This window comes from Cavia porcellus, unplaced genomic scaffold (assembly GCF_034190915.1).
Source record: "Cavia porcellus strain 051 isolate PalLab524CR breed Dunkin Hartley unplaced genomic scaffold, mCavPor4.1 scaffold_5, whole genome shotgun sequence".
Classification (NCBI taxonomy): Eukaryota; Metazoa; Chordata; class Mammalia; order Rodentia; family Caviidae; genus Cavia; species Cavia porcellus.
In genome coordinates, this window is record NW_026947488.1 from 43,048,106 (window position 1) to 43,069,470 (window position 21,365).

Here is a 21,365-nt window from a genome sequence, read left to right on the forward strand (position 1 = left end):
ACATAGCTTGTCAGGCTGGGTCCCATTCTTCCTTGTTGTTTGCTGTGGCGCACAAAAGTGGTGACCCCTTAAGTCTTTGGGGTTGAAAAGCTTCCAGGCAGGCTGGCTTAAACTTGAAACGCGAGGCCTTGACTTAAGTTCCCCACTCCTGCCGCCCCGCCAGGAGGTCATTGTAGGTGATCTTTTTGCTTAACCAATTAAACCTGGTGCGTCGCGGAAGGCAACTTGTCCCAGTTCTGGCCTGCAAATTCGGTCCAAATTGGTACCCTCCCCTTTCCTGTGAGCGGCCTGGAGGGCGGGCGTGTCCTTCCTGAAGGGTGGGTTGGGGGAGTCGGCTTCCCGCTGCTCCCCGAGAGATTTTGGTGCGTGCTGGGCTGGTTCTAACCCTGCCAGGCTTAGTCTCCCGGGTCGCTCCAGGGTCGTAAGCCCGGGAACCCCCGCCCCCTGCCGGCCTTTTCCTGCCCCCCGCCCCCGTGCGATGCAGTCCTTGTGGCCTTGCTTCCAGCGGTTCCCGGGCTCCGGAACAGCTGTGTTTGCAAACTTCCCGGGGAAGGGCTGGCGCATGCTCTTGTCCGGCGGGCGCGCGGCCCCCGCGATCCCTCCCGGGGCCGTGCCAGGGCACGGAAGCTGGGGCCCGCAGAAGGTGAAGTTTTTGTGTGCAAGTGCACGGACCCTTTTCTCACCTCTGCCGCCTCCGGAGCAGTTCCAGGCCTGCGCGCTCGGTTGGCAGCCCCAGAGGCAAGGCCCTTGCAACATCCCAAAATGGGTGGTAGGAAGATGGGTGCGATTGCAGAAGGGGAGGAAAGGGAAATGTTGGGGGTGCGCCCGCCGTCCGGGAGGCGTGACTGCCAGGACTGGGGCTTGGCCGGGCCTGTGCTGAGTGAGGGTGGGTGGTGGAGGGGGAGTTCGCGCCCGAAGCTTGCTTTCCGCCACGTGCTCGGATGGGGCGCTCTGCTGCCTCCTACCCGCAGGCCCGGGTTGCGTTTCCCAGCTCGGGGAGGGAGAGTGTCTAGCAGGGTCTCTGCGGGAAGCTCAGGGTGGCTCTTTGGGTCCATGTTTGCAGGGACTGGCATGAATAAAGTACCTTGTTCCCTGAGTAAGGTAAAACAGCATATGACGTGAAAAGTTTAATTTGTTTTAACTGTCCGCTGTGAAGCTCTCTTGAGATTTGAGGACTGTGTCTGTTGTGGGATTTTATCCTTACAAAGAGCGTTTGTCTTGTTTGTTAATCCCCTATTAGGGAGAACTTTAAGCTGAGGAGGTTGGCCACCTTTAAACCTGGCGGTGCCTGGGCTGCCAGGGAGTCGTGCCTGCCCTTGAACTGTGCCTCTGGAGTTTTCAGGGGAGGGGGCCTGCAGGTGGTTTCACCCTCCCGGGAAGGATCAGTCTCCAGCCCCTGGCTTTTCACAAGACCATAAAAGGAATCTTATTAGTGGTGTGGAAAAGCAGCAGGCCTGGCGGAGGCTCTTTTTTGGAGAGCAGGGTCAGAGGAGGGCTTGGAGGAAAAGAGGGGAGTCTTGCTCCTCTGCCGGCTGGGGGAAAGGACCTAGAATGGTCTGCTGCTGATACCTGGCAGGGAGTCCTTAATGGAGAAGGTGCGGAAGTGGTGGGAGAGCGCAGGGCCAGTGATTGATCTGCTCCTGGTGCAGTGCCTTCAGGCCCCCAGAGTCACCAACTATGAAATGGGCCCTGGGCTTTCCTAGAATTGGGGGGAGGGGGGGCTCTCCAGGGCCAGGGCGACACTCCAAGTGTGGTTCTTTTGAAGCTGGGCCAAATGTGTGTATCACTCATAAACAAGTCTCCACCCTGCTGCCCTAAAAAGGCCTCCTGTGAAACATAAACTTTTCTTCCCCAGAGAAATTGGAGTTTAGGTGTATTGTTTTAGTTCTTGAACGTGGTTTGAGAAGCACTGTGGTATGTACTTCTCAAGAATGACTGGGGATTGAGTGTAAACTTAACTGTGAGTTCTTCCCTGAGCAAGTGAAGTAGACTGCACAGCTTGGTCTAGTTTGGCAATTCATGTTTCTTTTTAAACGGATTACTAACACTGGGAGTGTAGCTCTGTGGCAAAGGCCTAGCCTGCCATGTGCACTTGTGAGCTCAAAAAAAAATTCCTTGGCTAGGTCATAGTTGAACAAGGTACAAAATGCAAGGGGCAGGCAGATGTATGGTTTAAAAACAAACTGGACCACTTTGTACTCCTAGGCATCTAAGCTGCCAACTTCTAGGATGTGAACTGGGGGAGCACAGTTGGCATTTGTGTGAATGAATCCTCATTTCACTGAACCTGGAAGAGCTGTGGTTGGGGAGTGAGGCAGGTCAGTAGAAAAGGTCATGTAATTCTTGTCTTCTGTTTGGAATTATGACCCCAGTCCTAACTGTTCATGTTCTGGAGAGGAAGAGGAGGAAATGATTTGGTTAGATATGAAATACAATCCACATTCCAGCATGCATGTGAGCAGCACTGCAGAGGTGACAGCCTTGCCTGCCGTGTCCGATCCAATTACAGCGTACTTTTGTCCACTGTTCTGTCCTGGAGATTTTCACCAGCGGCTTCTAATGGCCCTACTGTCTCTGCTATGAGGGGCTAGACTTGAAGCAACTCACTGGATTATGATCCTCATGTTGGCAGCCTGAGTGATAAGAATATCATTATGTGGGGTAATTGGGTTTAACAAGAAGTGATTTGGGAATAACCATTTATAAATTGCTGAAATGGTTAATTTGCACCTCCCAAAATGAGTGCTAAATCTCAGTGCCTACTTATTAAAAATGCATTAGTGTAATTACCACTCCTTTTTGGGAACCCTAGAATCCTAGTTAGGTGTATGATTGCATGGGTGGCCCTAGAGTGAAATGGATCTTCAGAAACTTGGGGGGAGGGATTAATTGGACTATCTGAGGACTAAGCTGCATATTTAAATTCTACTTATCCCACTGAGGTTGCTAAGGTCAATTTAACTTCTTTAGGAAAACACAGTGAAATGTGATTTTTGCGTATTAGAGAAAGATCAGCTTTGGAACCTTTCATATTTAAAGCCTGAGTGAGTCCTTGACAAAAGTTTGGGTAAATCAGCTACCACCATGTTAATTGCAATATAATTGACAAGTCCTTGCCTTTATGCTTCCTGCTGTTTTTAGTCCTCAAGCCTTTGTACATGAGGTGTAGATACACAGAGGGCAGAGAAGAGGGGTTTCCAGGTGAGCTAGTTCCTTTCTACAGCAGGTTTTTACAAGGTGCCTGTGTGGTCTACATGTGCATTATATACAAATAGCATGTGTGTATGTGCTCAGAACAAGGGATTTGTGTGTGGAGAAAACACCACAAGACATGCTAAGACATCTACCTCAAACTAAAGTGATGGGATGATGTGCATTGCAGAATGGGCTTGGAGGAACAGTGGAACTGTGCTAGCTTTGAACAGGCTCTGCTAAATAGCTATAGAATATTTGCTTCCCAGATGAGATTGCTGTTCCAGGTACTTGGGTTTTCTAATACTTCTCTTGCAGGTGTAACTTTCTGTGTTTTCTTCTTCCTTGTTGTTTTGTTTCTTAGCAACTTATTCAAACCTCCAGGACTTACTTGAGTTTGCAGCCCACCAGCTCCACACCCATAATTCTGGAGAGACTTAAAATGTTTGTAGAAAGTGGTGATGCTTTGGAACAGACTATTGGGGCTGGTGAGTAAGGGAGAGAGGCAGCAACAATTTACAGGCTGCAACCCTTCAGAAAACCAGCAATCTGAATGCTGCCTTGAATCTTATGCCAAATAGTGGTGCCTTCAGGGAGCTTTAGGAAGGAGGCACACATGGGAACTCTAGCATAAGAAAAAGGCAGAGCTAATGCAACTTGGAGTTCTCGTGTTCTTGATCTGCAGCCATTGGCTGTACTGTAAAAGGGCCAGAATTGGTCCCTTGTCAATGAAAGCCAATGTCAGGCTTTCAAGATTAGTGACAGCGTAAGACTACATAATCTCTGGATATGCATACAATTAGCTTTGTAATCCATAAAAGCAAATATGCCTGAGAATTCTCCCTGGGTAAGCTTCTAGAGGCATCCCCCCAAAGTTAGGATCCAGGCTGCTGGGAGATACCCTGCTTGGTTACAGTTTTTAATTTTTTTTTTTTTAAACTAGAAGCAAACAATTAACCTTTATCAGTTGTTGGAATGTACTTGAGGAAATGTGGAAAGTGAAGATTCTAGAATGGTGATGGACATGGTAGGGAGTCCTGGTTTCAGAAGTGTCCTATTTTTGCTAAGTGTCTGGGCTGTAAATTTTTGCTGGTTTCTGATCCTTCCCTGGACACTGCAGTCCGTGCCCTGATTTTTATGGTGTCGTTGACATCTGTTGTGACACAGTGCATGTGCAGGAAAGAAATTCTGCAAGTGGTTCCCAGCGGTTAAAAGGGGTAGGTAAATATTCAAACATCCAGTCTTGGACCAGTTCAGCCCAGTTTTTATGCACTTTTGGTAAATAAGTAGAAAGGCTTCTTGTTCGGGCTTGCTCTGTGTGAACTGGACCGTTGTGCTTGGCTGGCTTCTCGGTATTCTATCTATTAACCTCACCACCCTTTTGTAACTGGTGCATTTAATTATCAGTGGGATGCCTTTCAAACAGGTAAGGGTAATGATGGGAAAAGCGTAGGGGCCTCTCTTTGAGTCAAATCTGGATGTGAGCTCTGGTACGGCTTGGAAAGCCTTTGAGGTGGGCTTTGATGAGAAAATCACTTTTTGTAACCAGATCGGACTCTATTGACATGTCAAGCCCAGCAGACTTGATTGCTTTCTAGGACTGGAGCCTTAGCTTGCAGGCAAGAGAGTAGAGATCCTTTCTCCATCTCTAACCTCACCAGAGTGTCGAGATAGGTAAATTGTGTGAGAATGTGTATGTGTGCTCACACATGGACTCCAAAACCTTTGAGTGAGGGTGTGTGTGCGTGCGTGTGTGTGTGTGTGTGTGTGTGTGTGTGTGTGTGTAATATGTTTCTGCAATGAGTATTTTATACTCTGGCCACCCAGACTCAGGCAGGACAATAGAGTTGGCCGAACTGACTGAAAGGAGGATTATAGAGAAGAATGGGGCCTCTCCAAAAATACTGCTAATACAGGACAAGTGACAGGAAGCAACAGTTGAGTCAGCAGAGTAAAGGGCCCGACAGACCCGGGGCCGACTGGCACACACAATGGCTGTACTGGCACGCCGGGTGTCCCCAGGATGTGTGCACCTCCGGCCCGCCCGCCTGTCGCAGAGGCCTGGGCTTTTGGATGCCGCACGCGTGCCGTTCGGATGTCGGTTTGTTTGTGTCCGTCAGCTTGGCAGGAGAGGAGGCAGCCGCTTCTCAGGGCTTGGTTTGGCTGCCACCGTTGCCAGGAAAAGGAAGCTCCCAGCTGCCAACACAATTACCTTTGTTTCTTACATCCCCCTTTCTTAATGTGGCAATTAAGTGCTTACCGCTCTGCCCAGTGCCAAGGTAACCACGGTGGAGTGGGGCAGGACGCAGTGCAGCCCTCGAGCAGCAGCCCAAGTGTGGCAGGCAGGTGGGAGGAGATGCTGGTGGCCCAGCTCTTGGGGTTGGAGAGACCCAGTGGCCCTGGCATGCCTTGGAAGCTTTGATGCCAGGACTCTCCTCCAGGTGGACTTGCACAGGAATTTCCCCAAAAGCTGTTTTGAAAGCTGCCCAGTCCCCTCCAGTATCGGGGCCTGCTGTTGTGTTACCGGATGTCCTTGGGCCTGGAGCTGGGTAGGAGCAGAAATGAGTCAGTTTGCAAGTCCACACTAAAGATCTATAAATTCCCAATCTGTACTGCATTTACTTCCATGATACTGTTCTGGGGAAACTTGACAGAGAAAAAAGAAGAAATCCAGGTGACTCTTCTCAAAAAGTCTTGGTTTTATAGTTTGAAACTAAAACCCAGGTGTATGCTTTTCTCTTATCTAATTTTTTGGTATGAATTTAAGACTGAACACTTGGCTTTTCCATGCCCCTTAAAAGCCCCTAGCACTTGGCCTCTGCTGGGGACCAGATTTGCAGTGGTCAGTTGGATAGGACTCAGTCTTTGTGAGATTGCTGCTTCTGGTGCTCTCTTCGATGACTTGAGGTACCATGCTATATCATGCCATGCCCATGATCTGGGATCTCGGAGTCTGGATGCATAGTCAGGGATGTACAAAGGTCAGGCGTGGGCCTGGGAAAAATTAAAAGTTCCCTAGCAAGTAATAATCATTGCTAAATTATCTTGATTGTTGATCTATATGTGGGGATGGAGTGGGAGGTAAGAATGCCTCCTAATAGGAGCCTTGGAGGGAACCCTTTTTTTCTAAAGGCTGGGCACCTATGCCCTGAGAGACCTGCCTCAGAGGCTAACCCCTTCTCTGAACCAAAGGTTCAGGCTTGGTGGCTGTCACTGCAGCCCCTTGCCTCAAACCCACCTCTGCCTCTTGTAAGAAAGATCGTAGATGGTAGAAACTCATGACACCGGGTTTCTAGATCTGTGGGTACCATTTTTTCCCCTCCAGGTTGGGTGGTGTTGGTCAGCAGCCTCTGAAGTGAGGGTAATCCTGGTAGACTGCTTGGTTGTCCAAGTCCTTGTGTAAGACCCAAGGATGCCTTGCACCTTTGGTAGTCAGCACTAGTGCTGCCATGCCAGCTCAGTCCCAGATGCCTTCTCTTGCAGTGGTGTTAGGTGCTTGTGCAAGTCTGTCAAAACTCTTGGTATCAGTGCATTTAATCAGAGGATTAATTACAGCATTATTGTTGAAGTGAAGGATGTGAGCTTCAACGTGACCGGCAAGTGAAAGGCTTAATTACATAGAATCGGCCACATATCTGGCCTCATTTCGACTTGGCCCTTGCCTCCAATCAGGAGAGAAATATAATTTCTTGCTGCTCTTTTAGAAGAGTCCTATAATTTGTAGGAAGTCCTAAGAAACTTAAAGAGGTTGTAAATAAGGTGTGACTTTCACTAATAAAATATTAACAACGACAACAATATGTTTGGACCTCTGGCCACTAACAGGAGAGGACTGGGTATGTGCCCTGGCTTGCCCGGTTTTGCTTTGCTTTTGTGAGCATTTTCCCACAGTTATCAGTGAACGAAATGAAATCCTACTCTGCTTTGAGTATGAAGCATATTTCGGCTGAATTCCAAGGCATGGTCTATCAGAAGATATTTTTATATTCAGAGAGGACCTGCTGTGTCACTGTGAGAGCAGTCTGCTGGCCTTGAGTTATGAATGAAACTTTTTCCTCTTTGCCTTTTCACCTTCACGTCATTGGTACCTTTCCATCTTTTGCAGCAGGGTGCTTCTGGTGGCCTAGTGTTAACCAACCTAGGTCACTATTTCCAGTGCAGTGTTCCCCACTGGCAGCACAGAGGTGCCTAAGTGGGTTCCTGTTCTTTTTCTTTCCACCTGCTTGGGATGTATTTTTCCTGCCTGAGATAGGTTTATTGAAATCCTAGCCTTTTGTCAGATTGACCTCATGGTAAATTTCAAATGAAGATTTAAGCAAAAGTGGGAATTTGCTAATAGCTTGGGTTTAGGGGGAGGTAGAATTCTGAGATAAGCCTGGAAGATAAAAAGTGCCTTCAATATAATAGCTGGCTGGCATCTTGCCAGCATCCAGGGAATTTGTTTAGTTAGTGGTCTCTGATTATTTCTGGAATGTTGGATCTTATTGACAGATAAGTTCATCAATAAATACAATCCACAGGAGTGCGAGGATTTCTCCCTTTGTACTTTCTTCCCGTCTGCCCCCAAACCACACCACCCAAGTAAGGTCGCCTTTGTCTTCCACAGTCTCCTTGCACCTACCCCCTCCTGTTTCCTGGGGTTACCTGATACTTGTGGGAGCTGGGATGGTCTCATACAGACAGGGCTTTCAAAGGGGTTCTGAAAAGGAAAAAGGGGCCTCCCTGGGGACTGCCCCACGAGGGCCCAAAGTGTAACCTTAGCAATACCCCTCAGTACAAATACCTTCATAGGTTAGCTTAGAATAAATTCTTTGTCTGGCTTTTTTTCTCATGCACTAAGGTTGAGGTTTGGAAAGTTTCGGAAAACTCTACGTTAAGTGCTCCCATAGAGAGAGGTGGCATTTCCTGAGCAGGACTTTGAGCTGCCTACAAGGCCTGGTAACCCCCGTGGACACTTGCCAGGTGAAAGTAGTCACTTGTCAGCCTGAGGAAAGTGCTGAGGATGGGAGGGAAGTTGATCTGGATTTAAACACCAAAGGCCTCAGTATACCCTATGATAAAGTTTTCATTTTGTCTCTGGCTTGGTTTGGCAGGGCGTGCAGGGAGACCGAGACAGCAGGGCATCAGACAGCTGACCCCTCTTTCTAATACACTAATGGTTGCTTATCTGTATTGCAGAGGTCCTATACTTTGCTGGTGGAGGCGTGGGATTCCAGTAACGACACTGTGCGTAAGTATCCCAGCAGCACACTCCCCTCTCAATGCATGTGGCAGTGGAGGCCCTGTAGGCCGGATCTGGTATCTGTCTCCTGATCTCCCTCCCTGGTCTGCCTTAGCCCAGCCCTTGGACCTGTGGAGTTGGTGCCTTAACTTCCCTTAGAACTGAGGCTGGGAATATTAAGTAGGCAGAACAGACGCTCAGTTAACTCAGTTCCTGAATAAGGACCCAGATTATCTCTGGATAGAGATCTTAATGGTTCTACAACTTTAAAATCTTGTAGACTACTAAAGGATCAAAGTAGTGACTTTTTAAAAGTCCATTTAAACTTTAAGTGAGCATTTAATCTCTCATCGGAAAGATAAAGCCACAAAGGTGGCTGGGCTCTAAAGACCGACCTTGAATTTCACTGGGTGGGCAGGTGAGCTTCGAGCCCCTCTGAGTTTCCCACACTGTGCTCTACAGGCCTTTCATTGAAGTGGAATTTCAGAGCCCCACAGCGGTGACCTGCCTCGTCCCCTTCTGAAAGATGGCTCTGTGTTCAGTGCAGGGTGCTTTTCAGGATGGCAAAGGGGAGGGTTTGGGTGGTGAGGCCATCGAGGGCATGCATGGCCTTATAGCTTGATACGGGTGTCTTGCTCCTTACTTCTAACCAGCCCTCATGTTTGCCCTCGCAAGCCAAAGCAGTGAGTTCCCTTTTTGCCTGCAGAGTCTGGCTTGTTGTCTTTGGAAAACCTGATTCACGCTGGAGTCTCTGGGTTCACGTAGGAGGAAGAGTTGATGCAGCCTCTTGTGTTTGCCTTCCATCCTTGAAATGTCTCCTGCCTCTTCTCTGACACATTCACCCTTTCTTGTGTGTTTGCTGCTGACAATCCCTCCCTTCGCTTTGTTGTGTGGACACTATGCGGGCAGGGCAACTGTCAGTGTGGCTGGCTTGCTAGGCCCCTTGAGGCTGTGGCATCCTCGCCAAGCCCTGGAGAGCCAGAGCTACCTGGCCATAGGGCTGCCCTGCAGCAGCGACACCCACAGCCCAGCCCTGTGGACATCGTCCCTGCCTAGGGGAAGCACGTGTGAATCCAGGCTCAGAGGTGCCCTTCCCCAGGGCACTGCTGTCCCACAGCAGAGGGTGTTTGTGTGTTGGGAGTGGTGGCAGAGGAGCTTTGCCGGCCTTAGTTGTGGCTGATGCCAGTCAGGGTCATAGATATGTCTGTCCTCTCCTCCCATGAGTGTTCAAGAGTGTGCACGTCATGTCACTGTGACCTGCTTACAGGAAAAGCCAGAGCAGAGCGGGTAGGGAGGGGGAGAAACAGGCTGTTCAGATATTCCGGTGCAGGCAGGATATTAAAGCCATCTAGTGGAGTACATGTTCTTGAGGTTGATCCTGGCCTGTGATCAGAGCCATGTCATCAGGACAGGTGGTAGGGACACATGAGGGAACAGCCTTGTGTAACACACCTGCAGGGCTTTTCAGGGGTCTTCCATTGCTCCCCAGCTAGGACTTGCGTTCCTGGGGTCTGAGAGCCCAGCCACTGCTGCCCATGGCTGTCTGTTTTCTAGATAGTCCCATTTTGGGGTTCTGGAATTATCTTATCTCTTGCTGAGGGGTAACCAGTCCCTGCAAGAGGACAAGGAGGAATGAGGGAAGGACAAAGCGCTTTCAGACCTCAACTTCTGGGTCTTGGGGTTGCTGTAGTCCCGGGTTGCTTGTTGTGGCTCACTGAAGTTCTAGGTGAGCCGTGGTGAAGACACCAGTGGGTTTGGTGAGGGTGGTTTATCTACTTTCCCCTGCACTTTATTTCTCTTTTGTGATGTGTCTTGAGGAATCTCAGATCCAGCATGGTCAAAACCAAACTTGAGACCTTCTCTCTCTAAGAACAGTCTCATCAAGACAAGAGTCTTTTTCTATGTGACAGCATCCAGTGAAGGAAGCCAGAAATCTGGAGAGTACCTTGTGTACCCTTTCTCTTTGATGTCTATATGTATATCATGTCCAAGGTACCTCATCTCCATTTCTTCTCAGCTCGAGGTGCTCACACTCTGTCCCTATGTCACTGATCATGCCTGAACTAGTATAGTAGCTGCCAACTAACCAGCCCACTCCATCTGCTCTGGTTCCCTTATAGCACATTTTTCATTCTAATGCAGTTTTTGACTTTTCAGGCATAGTATTTGGTCATTCTCCTTATTCCTAAAACCCAGCCACTCAGGTTTCCTGTTGCCCTTGGGAAGGATCTTGCTGTCTCAAAGTCCTGTGCATCCCGGCCTTGTCTCTTCTGTTCTCATTTGTTGGACCTGTAGCCTAGCCATTTACCGTCTTCTTTACCCTAAAATGCATGCTATTTTCCACTGGCCTTGGGCTTTTGCAAACCCTGTTTCCTCTGTCTGGAATGTTTTGTGCTTCGTTCTCTTTACTCTCTGTCCCTCCCAATGGGATGTGTTCCATGAGGGCAGAGCTGCGGAGATTCAGGAGCTCAGTGGAAAAACATCCTAGCTTTGGTTGTGAATCAGACAGCTCCTGAGTTTGGCGACAGTTTCTCTCCACATCCATCCACTCTTTAGTGAAGTCCAGGTGCTATTGATGTGCTAGAAAGGATTTGCTGAGGCTGACTCTCTTGCCACCAGTCCTTGAAAGTCCTTTCCATTATATTTTAGGACTGTAGTAAATAAAAGTCCAAGTTTTTTTTTTTTTTCCTCCACCAGAGCAAACGATTTCCGTTTACCAAATGCTTAATTGATGTGTAAACTTAAACAGGTGCATTTGAGACCAGTCTTTCTTGTAGGTTAACTTTCCCAGTTGAGCTCCTTTCTAGGTTTCTGGGCCATGTGGTCCTGGGATTCATTCACACTAGGCGCTTATGCTCCCCTCCTTGGCCTGTGAGGTTGCTGAGGGTTCTTCTCCATGCATCCATGTGGGTGAAGGTTCCCGGGAGAGGTGATGGCATCCTAAAAAGTGGCAAAGCTGAACCACCAAATTAGCTGTCCCCAGTCCACATCAGCAGCCTGGCAGATAGAAAGTGCAGCTCATGTGGCCTCACTGAGGAAGCAGGCAGGGGACCTGCACTGTGAATCCCAGGCCTGGGAAAGCTTGTCACAGATATGTAGCTCCCTGTCCCAGAAGGTGGGAGGTTACTTCTGCAGCTCCATTGGAGGATTCTGCAGCGATCCTCCACATAGTATTTCCTGAAAGTGGGTAGAAAGCATGCTGAAGTACTGAGAATCGTGTCGTTCTGTACCCTTAGGACTATGCTAGGCTCTTATCTGAAATGTTTGTTGTTATAGCCAGAGAGAAGCTAGATGCTTTAGGCCATGGCTAGTGTGTTTCAGTCATTTATTAAACTCTTGTAGCTGTATGTTAAGAGCCTACTACACAGTTTAGCTGAACCTATAGAACAGACACACGGTTGATGAAGAGGTGTTTTTGTCATCCTTTGGTCTGTGTTTATTTGCAAAAGCAACTGAGTGAAAGGTTACCTGCAAGTGTGCGCTGGGGTGAGTTTGCAGGTGTGCGGGCTTGTCCAGGGCTTGTCTTGCCCACATGACACTTGGGGAGCCCAGAGGGTGAATACTGGGCTGTGTTGCTAGTGGAGCACGTGGATGAAGCCACCCAGGAGTTCCTTCCCTAGTCACCTACAGAGCTTACATGCTTTGTCATGGAGGATAGGCTCCTGGCCCAGAAAAACAGTGTGGGTGTGTAAAAAATCACAAAGATGCTGCAGGTAGGCCTGATACTACCGTCTTACCAAGGTGGCCTTGAATTTGACAAGGTGGTGAAGAGTTGGCGCTGGCAGGTGTAAGAAAACACACACAGCAGCAGACAGGTGCTGACTTGGGGCCTTGTTGCCTTACACACCCTCCCCTGCCTTACTCCTGGCACTGGCGTGTGGAGCTGTGTTTTCGGCTGTTCCTTGTCTCGGCCTAGACTATAAATGACCTCGGGGAAAGGCCACTCTGCACTTCTCAGAGCTGCTTAGACTCCAGGCCTTTATTTGCAGTAGCTCTGATGAAGGAGCATGGCTAAAACACACTGACCCCTTTAACCACCTGTCTGTAAACCAGGGCGAGTTCTTCTCCTAGCTACTTCTGAGCAGAGCAGAAAGGTGAAATGTATCAATGGTGGTGTGCTTAGGACTTTTAAAACAGGAGAAAAGGCAAGCCAGTCCACTCTTTGCCTTTTGGTGAAGAGTTTTGAAATGGGCAAAGCTTTTCTCAGCAAGATACAAAACCCTACAACCAGAAGCAGAAAGATTGCCAACCTTTATGTGGAGTAGAAAGATTAATTTACTCAAGCAGTATTCCACAAGGGACAGCCCTAAGAGGTTCTTTAAAATTGTTGTGGCCAACAGTGTGCTAAAAAGTTGGCAAAGGGCTGAGTGTAATTGGTGCATGCCTGTAGTCCCAAGTACTTAAGAGACTGAGGCAGGAGGACTGCAAGTTTGAGACCAGCCTCAACTTACAACTTTTAGCAACACCCTGTCTCAAGTTTTAAAAGGGCTGGGAGCTCAGGGCTTCCTAGGTTCAGTGCCAATATTGAGAAGATGGAGTTCTTGGGGATAGTTGGTAGGAGAGAACAGGTCACAGGTTGCAGGAACAAATGCAAATGGTTTTATAAATAGCTGTAAGAGTGCTTACCATCACTCAATAAAATCCCAGTTCAAGCAAGAGATGTTCTTTTCTTATTAGGCAAAGATTAGCAAGCTTAATAGTATCTGGTTTTGAAGCTGGCTCTGGGAACCAAGACTTCCTTTGCTGGTGGAGAAAGAAGGACTAAACTTGCATGAATGGGTTAAGGTTGTCTATGGACAGAGCAGACCAACTGTGCATATAGTCCGGCTCAGCACTGCCACCCACTTTCGTGGATGGATGCGTTCAACATGCATGTGGTGGCTTGAATAGTAGAAGCTTAAACTTGTGCACCCACGGGTCAGAGACTAAGGAGATAGTGTTCTGAGACCATGAGCTGCCTGTCGCGTTTACTGAAAGGGTGCAGCATGGTGATGGTGGTCTCAGTGGAAGGGGTGAACTTTTATTTTCTGCCCTTTTGTACAGCTATTTAAATTTTGTGCCACATGTACATTTTTACTTTTCAAAACTTAGTCAAAATGGTCAGGCTCTGATAATCTCATTGTGATTCATCTTTTTTTTTTTTTGGCCTCTAGAACCTGACAGCATCATTGAAAAGGCGTCTCACTCGGGCATGATTAACCCCAGCCGGCAGTGGCAGACACTGAAGCAGAACACAGGTGTGGCCCATTTCGAGTACCAGATCCGTGTGACCTGTGATGACTACTACTATGGCTTTGGCTGCAATAAGTTTTGCCGGCCCAGAGATGACTTCTTTGGACACTACGCCTGTGACCAGAATGGCAACAAAACGTGCATGGAAGGCTGGATGGGCCCTGAGTGTAACAAAGGTGTGTGAGTGTGTGTGTGTGTGTGTGTGTGTGTGTGTGTGTGTGTGTGTACAGGTGTGCACTGGGTGAGTTACCCAGCCCCACTGGCCTGGTGCCTTGAGTGTTGGGCTAGGACCAGCAGCAGTCAGGTGGCAGGGCAGGTGTTTACCTGTAACCCAGGACTGAAGCATGGAGATGCTGTCATGCGCCTTGTGGAGCCCCTCTACCAGCTGGTGTCCCCGTCCCCCAGCTGCTGTGGGTGTTGGCTGCTAACAGCTCCCAGCTGCTGCTCCTCTGGGGAGTTGTCCTGCTGCAGAGCCACTCTGTGATGTCCCTTGGGCTCACAGTTTAGGGAGTGACTGACAGGCGAGAGAGACACAGGCAGCCCCTTTGCCTTGTGCTGCAAAGGGGACATTCACACTCCAGGGCTTTCCCTGGACTACATGGGAGGAGGCCACATCCCAGCTCAGCTTCTTTCCAGCCCCATCTGCCTTTGTCCTGGACGCCAGGCCCTCCTGGCGCCGCCTCTGAGGAGCTGATGATCCAGCTGACACAGGAACAGATGCTAAGTTCGGGCATCTGTGGGGCCGCAGTGTTGAGAGGAGGAAGGGGGAGCAGTCAGCCCAGCTTTGCTACTCAGGATTGTGCTCACCCAGAGGAGGAGCCGCACTCAGTTCTTTGCTATCTCCTGTCCTGCCTGTGTTACTTGAATTCAGTAATTCTAATTCTCAGCAATTTGGAGGGTAATTCTAGTTAACCTTATACCATTCCCTCATGAGTAATAATAGACTCTGCATATCTTACATAATAATTAAGTAAATTCTTTCATGATAAACCCAAATTTTAAAAAAAAATGAATTTTGAGCTGTGACCGATGGATAGAGTATGGGGGGGGGGCAGTCCAGTGCTCCTAGGACATGCTGTTTTCTTCAATAACTAGAGAGTAGTGGTTTAAACAGGATGGCATTTCTGGAATTCTAATGAAAGAAGGAATTGATGAATGGATTTTTAATAGTTGTGTTTGAAACATCAATAACAATTACCTAAAATCCATAATGATAGTTTTTTAAAAGGAGAGAGAGGGGCTGGGGATCCAGGGATTTAGCTCAGTGGCATAAGCACCTGCCTGGCAAGCGCAAGGTCATGAATTTGATCTTGGGTACCAAAAAAACAGACAAAAAACCCAAAAACAACAACAACAACAAAAAAAACAAAACCAGCTTGGTTGGCTTGGTTATTCCCGGAGATTTTTGAAACCAGCTGGGAGATTTTTATTTTTGGTAGGGGCTGGGGCTCCACTGAGGGTGCCCTGGTGGGGTGGGTGAAGTGGGAGGGATGAGGAAGAGAATCATCAGCCCCACCTTTCTTCTGGTGAGGGAAGGCAGCTTTGGGCGGGGTGGGTGTGGACCAGGCAGGCACAAGGAGCAGGAAAGCTGTTTTTGAGGGCCGGGTAAGGACTCCCTTTCTCCATCATGTGACTGCATTTTGTCGCCAAACAGTATCATGTTTTGAGGATCTGCTAACATGGTCTTGAAGTTTAAAACTGGATTTGTTACTTGGGCCCCTCCCAGTTTGCCCTCCCTACAATGGGCTTGATATGAGATCTCTTAAAATCATGGATTTTGTAGGCTTAGTGTTCTAGGCCATTCTCATGACACTGGCAATGTCAGACTCAGGCAGCGTGCTAACAGTCTCCTCTGCTCTTTTACAGCTATTTGCCGACAGGGCTGCAGTCCCAAGCATGGATCTTGCAAAATTCCCGGTAACTGCAGGTACATGACTAACCTGGTCTTTTGTGATTTCCTTTGTTTTTAAAAAGATGTTTCTTTTAATGTAGCAGAGGGAGTGAGTTGATTGTGAATATGCCTTTTTCACTGGAAGGATGAGAAAGCTTTCGAAAAAATCCTGATAGGCACATCCGAAGCTTATTGAATTATACCAGCTGTCTGGTGGAATGTGCACACCACTTCTCTAGGAAAAAAAAAAAAGGACTTAGGAGCATAGCCAGCGATTCTTGTATTAACTGTTCTGTAAATTGATAACACATTTTTGTAATCTTCCCTTAAAGTGCTAATGGACTGGTTGGAGGGGCGGAGGCTTTGTTTCCTTGGGATTGTCCTCCCTCCCCTCCCTCCTCCCCTTCCTCCTCTCCCTCCTCTCCTTCCTTCTAGCCCCCCTCCTCCCCATCACCAGGCTCCTCTCCCTGCCCTCCCCCACTTTTCCCATCAATAGGCAAAAGTCCAGCATTCTTTAGAATGGGATTAGCACAATCTCCTGCCCCTCTGCAGCGGGAGTTGGGCCAGTGCTGAGAGGTTAATGGCTGCACTGGAATCTTGTCAGTTGAGCCTGATGAATGTAGACTTTTGCTGCTGGCCTTTGAAGTCTGTTCTTTTATAGTCCAGGAACAATGCAGAAACTACCCTGAGTGCTTAAGGACTATAGCTTGGGAGACTTCTTGAAATGTATATGATGCCAATTTGAGAGAGTATTGTTCCCAGAAATACTGTTGGAGTCTGGGGCATTTTGACAGCATCTTGCGCTTTACTCTTCCTCCTCCCAAATTATAAAGATTAGCAGATTTAATGTGACACTAAGTAGATTCTTTGGGCTTGTCACCTTTGTCCTCAAAGCCGCTGTGACTTGAGCCAAAGGAAGCTTGTGAAACAGTTCAAACCAGTACACCTTGAAGGTGGTACCTGGAGCTCTGATTAAAATGCAGATTCTGTACTCTGGATGGAGCCAGGCTCAAGGTTCCACATTATTTCCAGCAAGTGCCTGGGGGTTGCAGTGCTGCTGCTTATAGGACCCTATTTGGGGAGTCATTTTCCCATACTTCAGTGCCAAAGTGTGATTCCCAGGATTAATGAGGGAACTGTTAGAAGTACTGATTCTTGGCCTCCACCCATTCTGACTAAAGCCCAGTGCCATGGGTTAGCCCAGGAACCTGCGTTGGACCAGCTTCCTGTCCGATTTTCCTCCCATGCAGCAGAAACACTGAACTTAGACAGAAGTGTGGGAGTCAAGGCAGCTGGAAATAAAATTAAGAGCAGGTTGCACTGAAATGGGCTCATCCTACATTTCCGGAAATTTTATTTTCTGCAAGACTTGAGGGGATTCACCCACGGGTGGCAACTGACTGCGGTGTTCAGTAGTGTTGCTGTCAAATGCCAAGCAGAAATCCACCTACAACGCCTCTCCCTAATGAAGTGTGCTCTGGAGAAAGTAAAAAACGGCAGTGCCACTCTGCCTCGGAGCCTGCTTCCGGCTCAGATGAGTATCAGTGAGGCCAACCTGATTTGTGCTACTGTCATCAGAATAAACACTGCTGCACAGGGGAGGGGGCCCTCCCAGCCAGAACAACAGGCTTTGTTTCCAGAATTTAGCCCTTTCTCTTTCGAAGTCTCACCTCCCACTCCCTGCCCAGACATGCACTAGTGCCCTTATTTACTTAAGGTGCAACTTTCCCACGCAGCATTTGCATAGTCTCCCAGCCCAGTTCCTTTGCCCTGCCTTGAAAGAAAATCAAAACAGAACCTTCCAGCTAAGGAAGTTCAGGTTGTATCCTGCTCCAGAAATAGTTGCATGGCAAGTTACCAGTAAGTTGTCTTTTGGATTATGCACTGCACTGGTTTTTGTCTTCTCCCTCTGGAGAAGACCACTTCACTGATTTGTGTTGTTTCCAAGCAAACGGAGGCCCCTCTCTCTGGGTGCACATGCCTCCTCTATTGCAGGCCTGCCAATAACATCAAACTTAATTATGAATCATCGTATGAGGGAAGGCACTTCAATTTCTCATGAGAATCTTAATCATATATTATTAAACTGGGCTAACTTGGTGGATGCCTCTTTTTTGGGGTCAGTATTTTTATTTGTTTTCTTTTGAAGTCATCTGTGGCCTCTGGTGGTTGCTTTTTCATGCTTGGGGATTGAGCTCTTCTTAATTAAGAGGTTAGGTTGGGTCCTCAGCTGTCTCTCTTCAATTTGCCTAATAAAAGGAGGTAGAGCCATCCTTAATTTGGAAGAGTTAGGGAAGACAGCAACTGTTGGTTTTTCTTGTGTTACCTTTCAGGCTAAAACTATCAGCCAGACAGAATGGCTTTCCATCCCTCTACCTTCCACTAACTTGGGTGTTTCCCTTTTTTAAGGAAAATTGTGTCAAAGGACTTGTTTTTATTTTAGTCCTTGAAATAGTCACTTGTCATTTAGGCTGAAGGTCTATTTCATATAAACCAGAATCTTGTGTCTGATTAATATTAAACCACACATTCTAGTGGTTCTTTGTGCTTGGGTGTGGATGGCTTGTTTTTAGAAGTTAGGAAGTGTTTAGTCAATATTCTCAGGGGTTAAGTTGACTCTCAGCCGACGGTGATTAGCTATTAGCTAGATCCCTATAATTTTCCCATGACAAGGATTTGCTAGCTTGCCTCCAGCTCTCTGCAACTGTAAAGCTTTCCTTCGAGGGGGTTAAGGGGATGTTTGTTTTCCAGGGTTACAGCTGAGCAGCTTACCGTGTGGTTGGTTCTAATCATGGCTTTTCCCAGGTCCTGCCCTGAGATGATTGTGCACGACCCACATTTACATGCGAGTTGGTGGCATTGCTTGTCTTTCTGCCATCCCTTTCGTTAAAGCTTGACATTTGAGAAGGCAGTTAAAGTTTCGGAGGGCTTGAAACTTGAGGGGAGAGTGGCTTGAGACCTTGCCCTTTCTCCCCGCCAGGTGAAGGTTTATGTTTGTGTTTTTGTTTGGGGATCAAAGGCACCATTTGGCCTCAAAAGAGTCTGATGAACAGCGTCCTTATAAAAGAAACTCAACTCCCCAAAAACTAGATAAACTATGATGGCTTTTTTTTTTTTTTTTTTTGCAAAAAATTATAAATTAGCATGAAGAGCCATGGTAATAGGTTGTAAATTATCTGTGGACTTAGTTCCCAGTGCTGCTGCTTCTCTCCCCTCCCTTCCACTGCAGAAATGAACTTAGTGATGCTGCTCCAGCCTTTGCCCACCATTTGTCTGCTTTATTAAGCATCGCTGTGTCTTGTTGGTTTCTGTGCACTGGGGTCGTGCCTTGCTGCTGAGACAAAGCCCTGCAGAGCTGCAAGTGCAGTGCTGGGGGAGACATTCATGCAGCTATTGTCCCTGGATAGCCCTTTCCTTCTATGGTCTGTCCCGACTGGGTCCTGGGGTTGATTTATTCCGCGCCCCCACCCTTGGCTCACCCAGGAGTCTGCGAAGAGAGTGGCTTTGTGGAGAGCACCCCACACCGGCCCACCCCAGACAGCCCTCCTTTTGTTGGAAGTCAGCTAGGAGGGGACCTTGGCCCAACTGTGAAAATGTTTGTTTATAAGAAGCAGCCTCCCCCTCAGCCCCCAATCCCCCGGCCCCGCCCGCCCTACCACATTCTCCCCTTCTGTCCCCTACAACAAAATAAGCAGCCTGGCCTTGTGGTCTTCTGTTGTAGCCTTGCAGGCTCCTGTGATGTGGGGAAGGCTGAATGGGGTGTGCTGTCTGTCTGTCTGCAGGTGCCAGTATGGCTGGCAAGGCCTGTACTGCGACAAGTGTATCCCACACCCAGGATGTGTGCATGGCACCTGCATCGAGCCCTGGCAGTGCCTCTGTGAGACCAACTGGGGTGGCCAGCTGTGTGACAAAGGTAGGCCTTCCAGGAGGAGGCCCATGTCAGAAGTAGACCTGTGGTGGTGGATGGTATTGATTTGGGTTTTGCTTTTACTCTGTCGGGGTTGTGTTGGGGTTGGACCCAGGCCCTCAAGCATGCTAGGCAAGCACTCTGCCACTGAGCTACACTCTGGTCCCTTATTTATCGCTTTTCAGAGGTTTTTGCTCTGAATTTGCTTGACTTTGCGTTTAGTGATGTAGGAGTAATTTTGCTTTATTTTGGTTTGGATTTTGAAAGAGAACTGTGTTGGGTTAGGAGTCTTTACTTCTGTCTCTTTATGACTTTGGGGTCTTCTTTTTTGGCAGATCTCAATTACTGCGGAACTCATCAGCCCTGTCTCAATGGGGGTACTTGTAGCAATACAGGTCCTGACAAATATCAGTGTTCCTGCCCTGAGGGATATTCAGGACCTAACTGTGAAATTGGTAAGTGGTCCAAGCTGGGTGAGATTCCTGGCTTGCTTTTTCTCTACACTCAAGCATACACACAGACACCCCTAAGGAAAGATGAAAACAGCCTACAAAGTTAAGCTTGTTATCTCAGCTCTTCTGTGGGTTCATGAAACCTCTGAGTCCTTAAAGTTTTTTGGGTGATGCTGATTTACGTAGGAGGAATGCCAGGTTTCCAAGATGGGCTGGAATGTGGCTGGAGACTGCTTCCTGATGACTTCCTTTCTTCCCTGGGCACAGCAGGGTTACATCACATGTTTCTTGCTTCTATTTTTTTTTGGAACTGGTGGAGGAGGTGGGGGAGGATGTAATGGAAAGCAGGTCCCTTGCTGACTGCTGTCTTGGTTCTGTAGCTGAGCACGCCTGTCTCTCTGATCCGTGTCACAATGGAGGCAGCTGCAAGGAGACCTCCCTGGGGTTCGAGTGTGAGTGTTCTCCGGGCTGGACTGGGCCCACATGCTCCACAAGTGAGTGTCCATTCTGGAGGGTCACTGTCAAGACGTGGGTTGGCAGGAGAGACCTGGGTTTGTCCAGTGCTATGGGCTTGGTGACAAGTCAGTTTCAGTGGGAGAGGGCTGAGCGCACTCCGAGGCCCCGGCACTCCATCCTGCCTGCTGGGGAGCACCCATGTCAGTTGGTAGGAATTCCCTCCTGGGATAGCTCATTCTTTTACATGGGCTTCTGGGAGCTCTGGTTCCTGACTCCTGGCTATTCTATTGCAGTCACAGAGAGGCTGCCTTTAGGGCAGGTTGCTACTACTGAATTTTGTCACAGTAGTAGTTACTTTGGCTATTCGACTGGGTCAAATGTCAGAACCTTCTGTTCTGACACTGTTCTGTCAGAACTATTGTACAGCATGGATCTCTGGGTGTCATGGATCCCTCCAGGATTAGACAGTCTGTATCCTTTCAGGAGCTCCTGGAATTATGAAGTAGCATCCAGCCAGGTCTGAAGACCATTCATTGGTAGCAACATGTAGAATGGCTAAGGAATGTGGGCTCTGGGGTCACCAGCCTGGATGTGCCATGGGGTTCCCGCTCAGGGCTTGTGGCACCCTGGCAGGCCTTGTAACCCTATGCCCTCTTTAAGTGGGACAGTAGCAGTTCTCATCTCTAAGTGCTAGTGAAGACTGATTGAATTTGTAGAGAGCACAGGTCAGAAATAAATTGGGGCTGAATTGTGGAGCACGGCACCCACTGCATTAATTTGAGGTCAATGGTAAACAAATCAAAGAAATAAGGTTTATACCTGTTAAATGTTTTTTTTTTTTTTTAAATAGCTCTTTGCAACCTTTCACTTCCTTTTAATAAAGAAAAGGCAGCTATGGGTATCCTGTGTTCCCTCTGGGTTGATGCTCTGCAGGGATCCAGCTGTCTTTCTCCCCCTGCTTAGGGGGAGATTAAACGAACTAGGGCAGCGGGGGATTTAAAGCCACAAGCTTGG

General features: G+C 48.2%; 2 protein-coding genes across 2 annotated transcripts in view; one reads left to right on the forward strand and one right to left on the reverse strand.

The window, feature by feature from the left end:
* The window catches only part of LOC111753432 (uncharacterized), a 49,173-nt gene that overhangs the window by 24,486 nt on the left and 3,322 nt on the right, over positions 1-21,365 (reverse strand). The gene's annotated exons all lie outside the window — the stretch shown is intronic.
* Positions 1-21,365, forward strand: part of Jag1 (jagged canonical Notch ligand 1) — a 34,283-nt gene that overhangs the window by 1,038 nt on the left and 11,880 nt on the right. The window contains exons 3-8 of the mRNA XM_003476557.5: positions 8,371-8,422; positions 13,567-13,821; positions 15,512-15,572; positions 19,319-19,449; positions 19,779-19,898; positions 20,276-20,389. Of these exons, the coding sequence (XP_003476605.1) occupies positions 8,371-8,422; positions 13,567-13,821; positions 15,512-15,572; positions 19,319-19,449; positions 19,779-19,898; positions 20,276-20,389 (733 nt within the window). The remainder of the gene's footprint in view (positions 1-8,370; positions 8,423-13,566; positions 13,822-15,511; positions 15,573-19,318; positions 19,450-19,778; positions 19,899-20,275; positions 20,390-21,365) is intronic.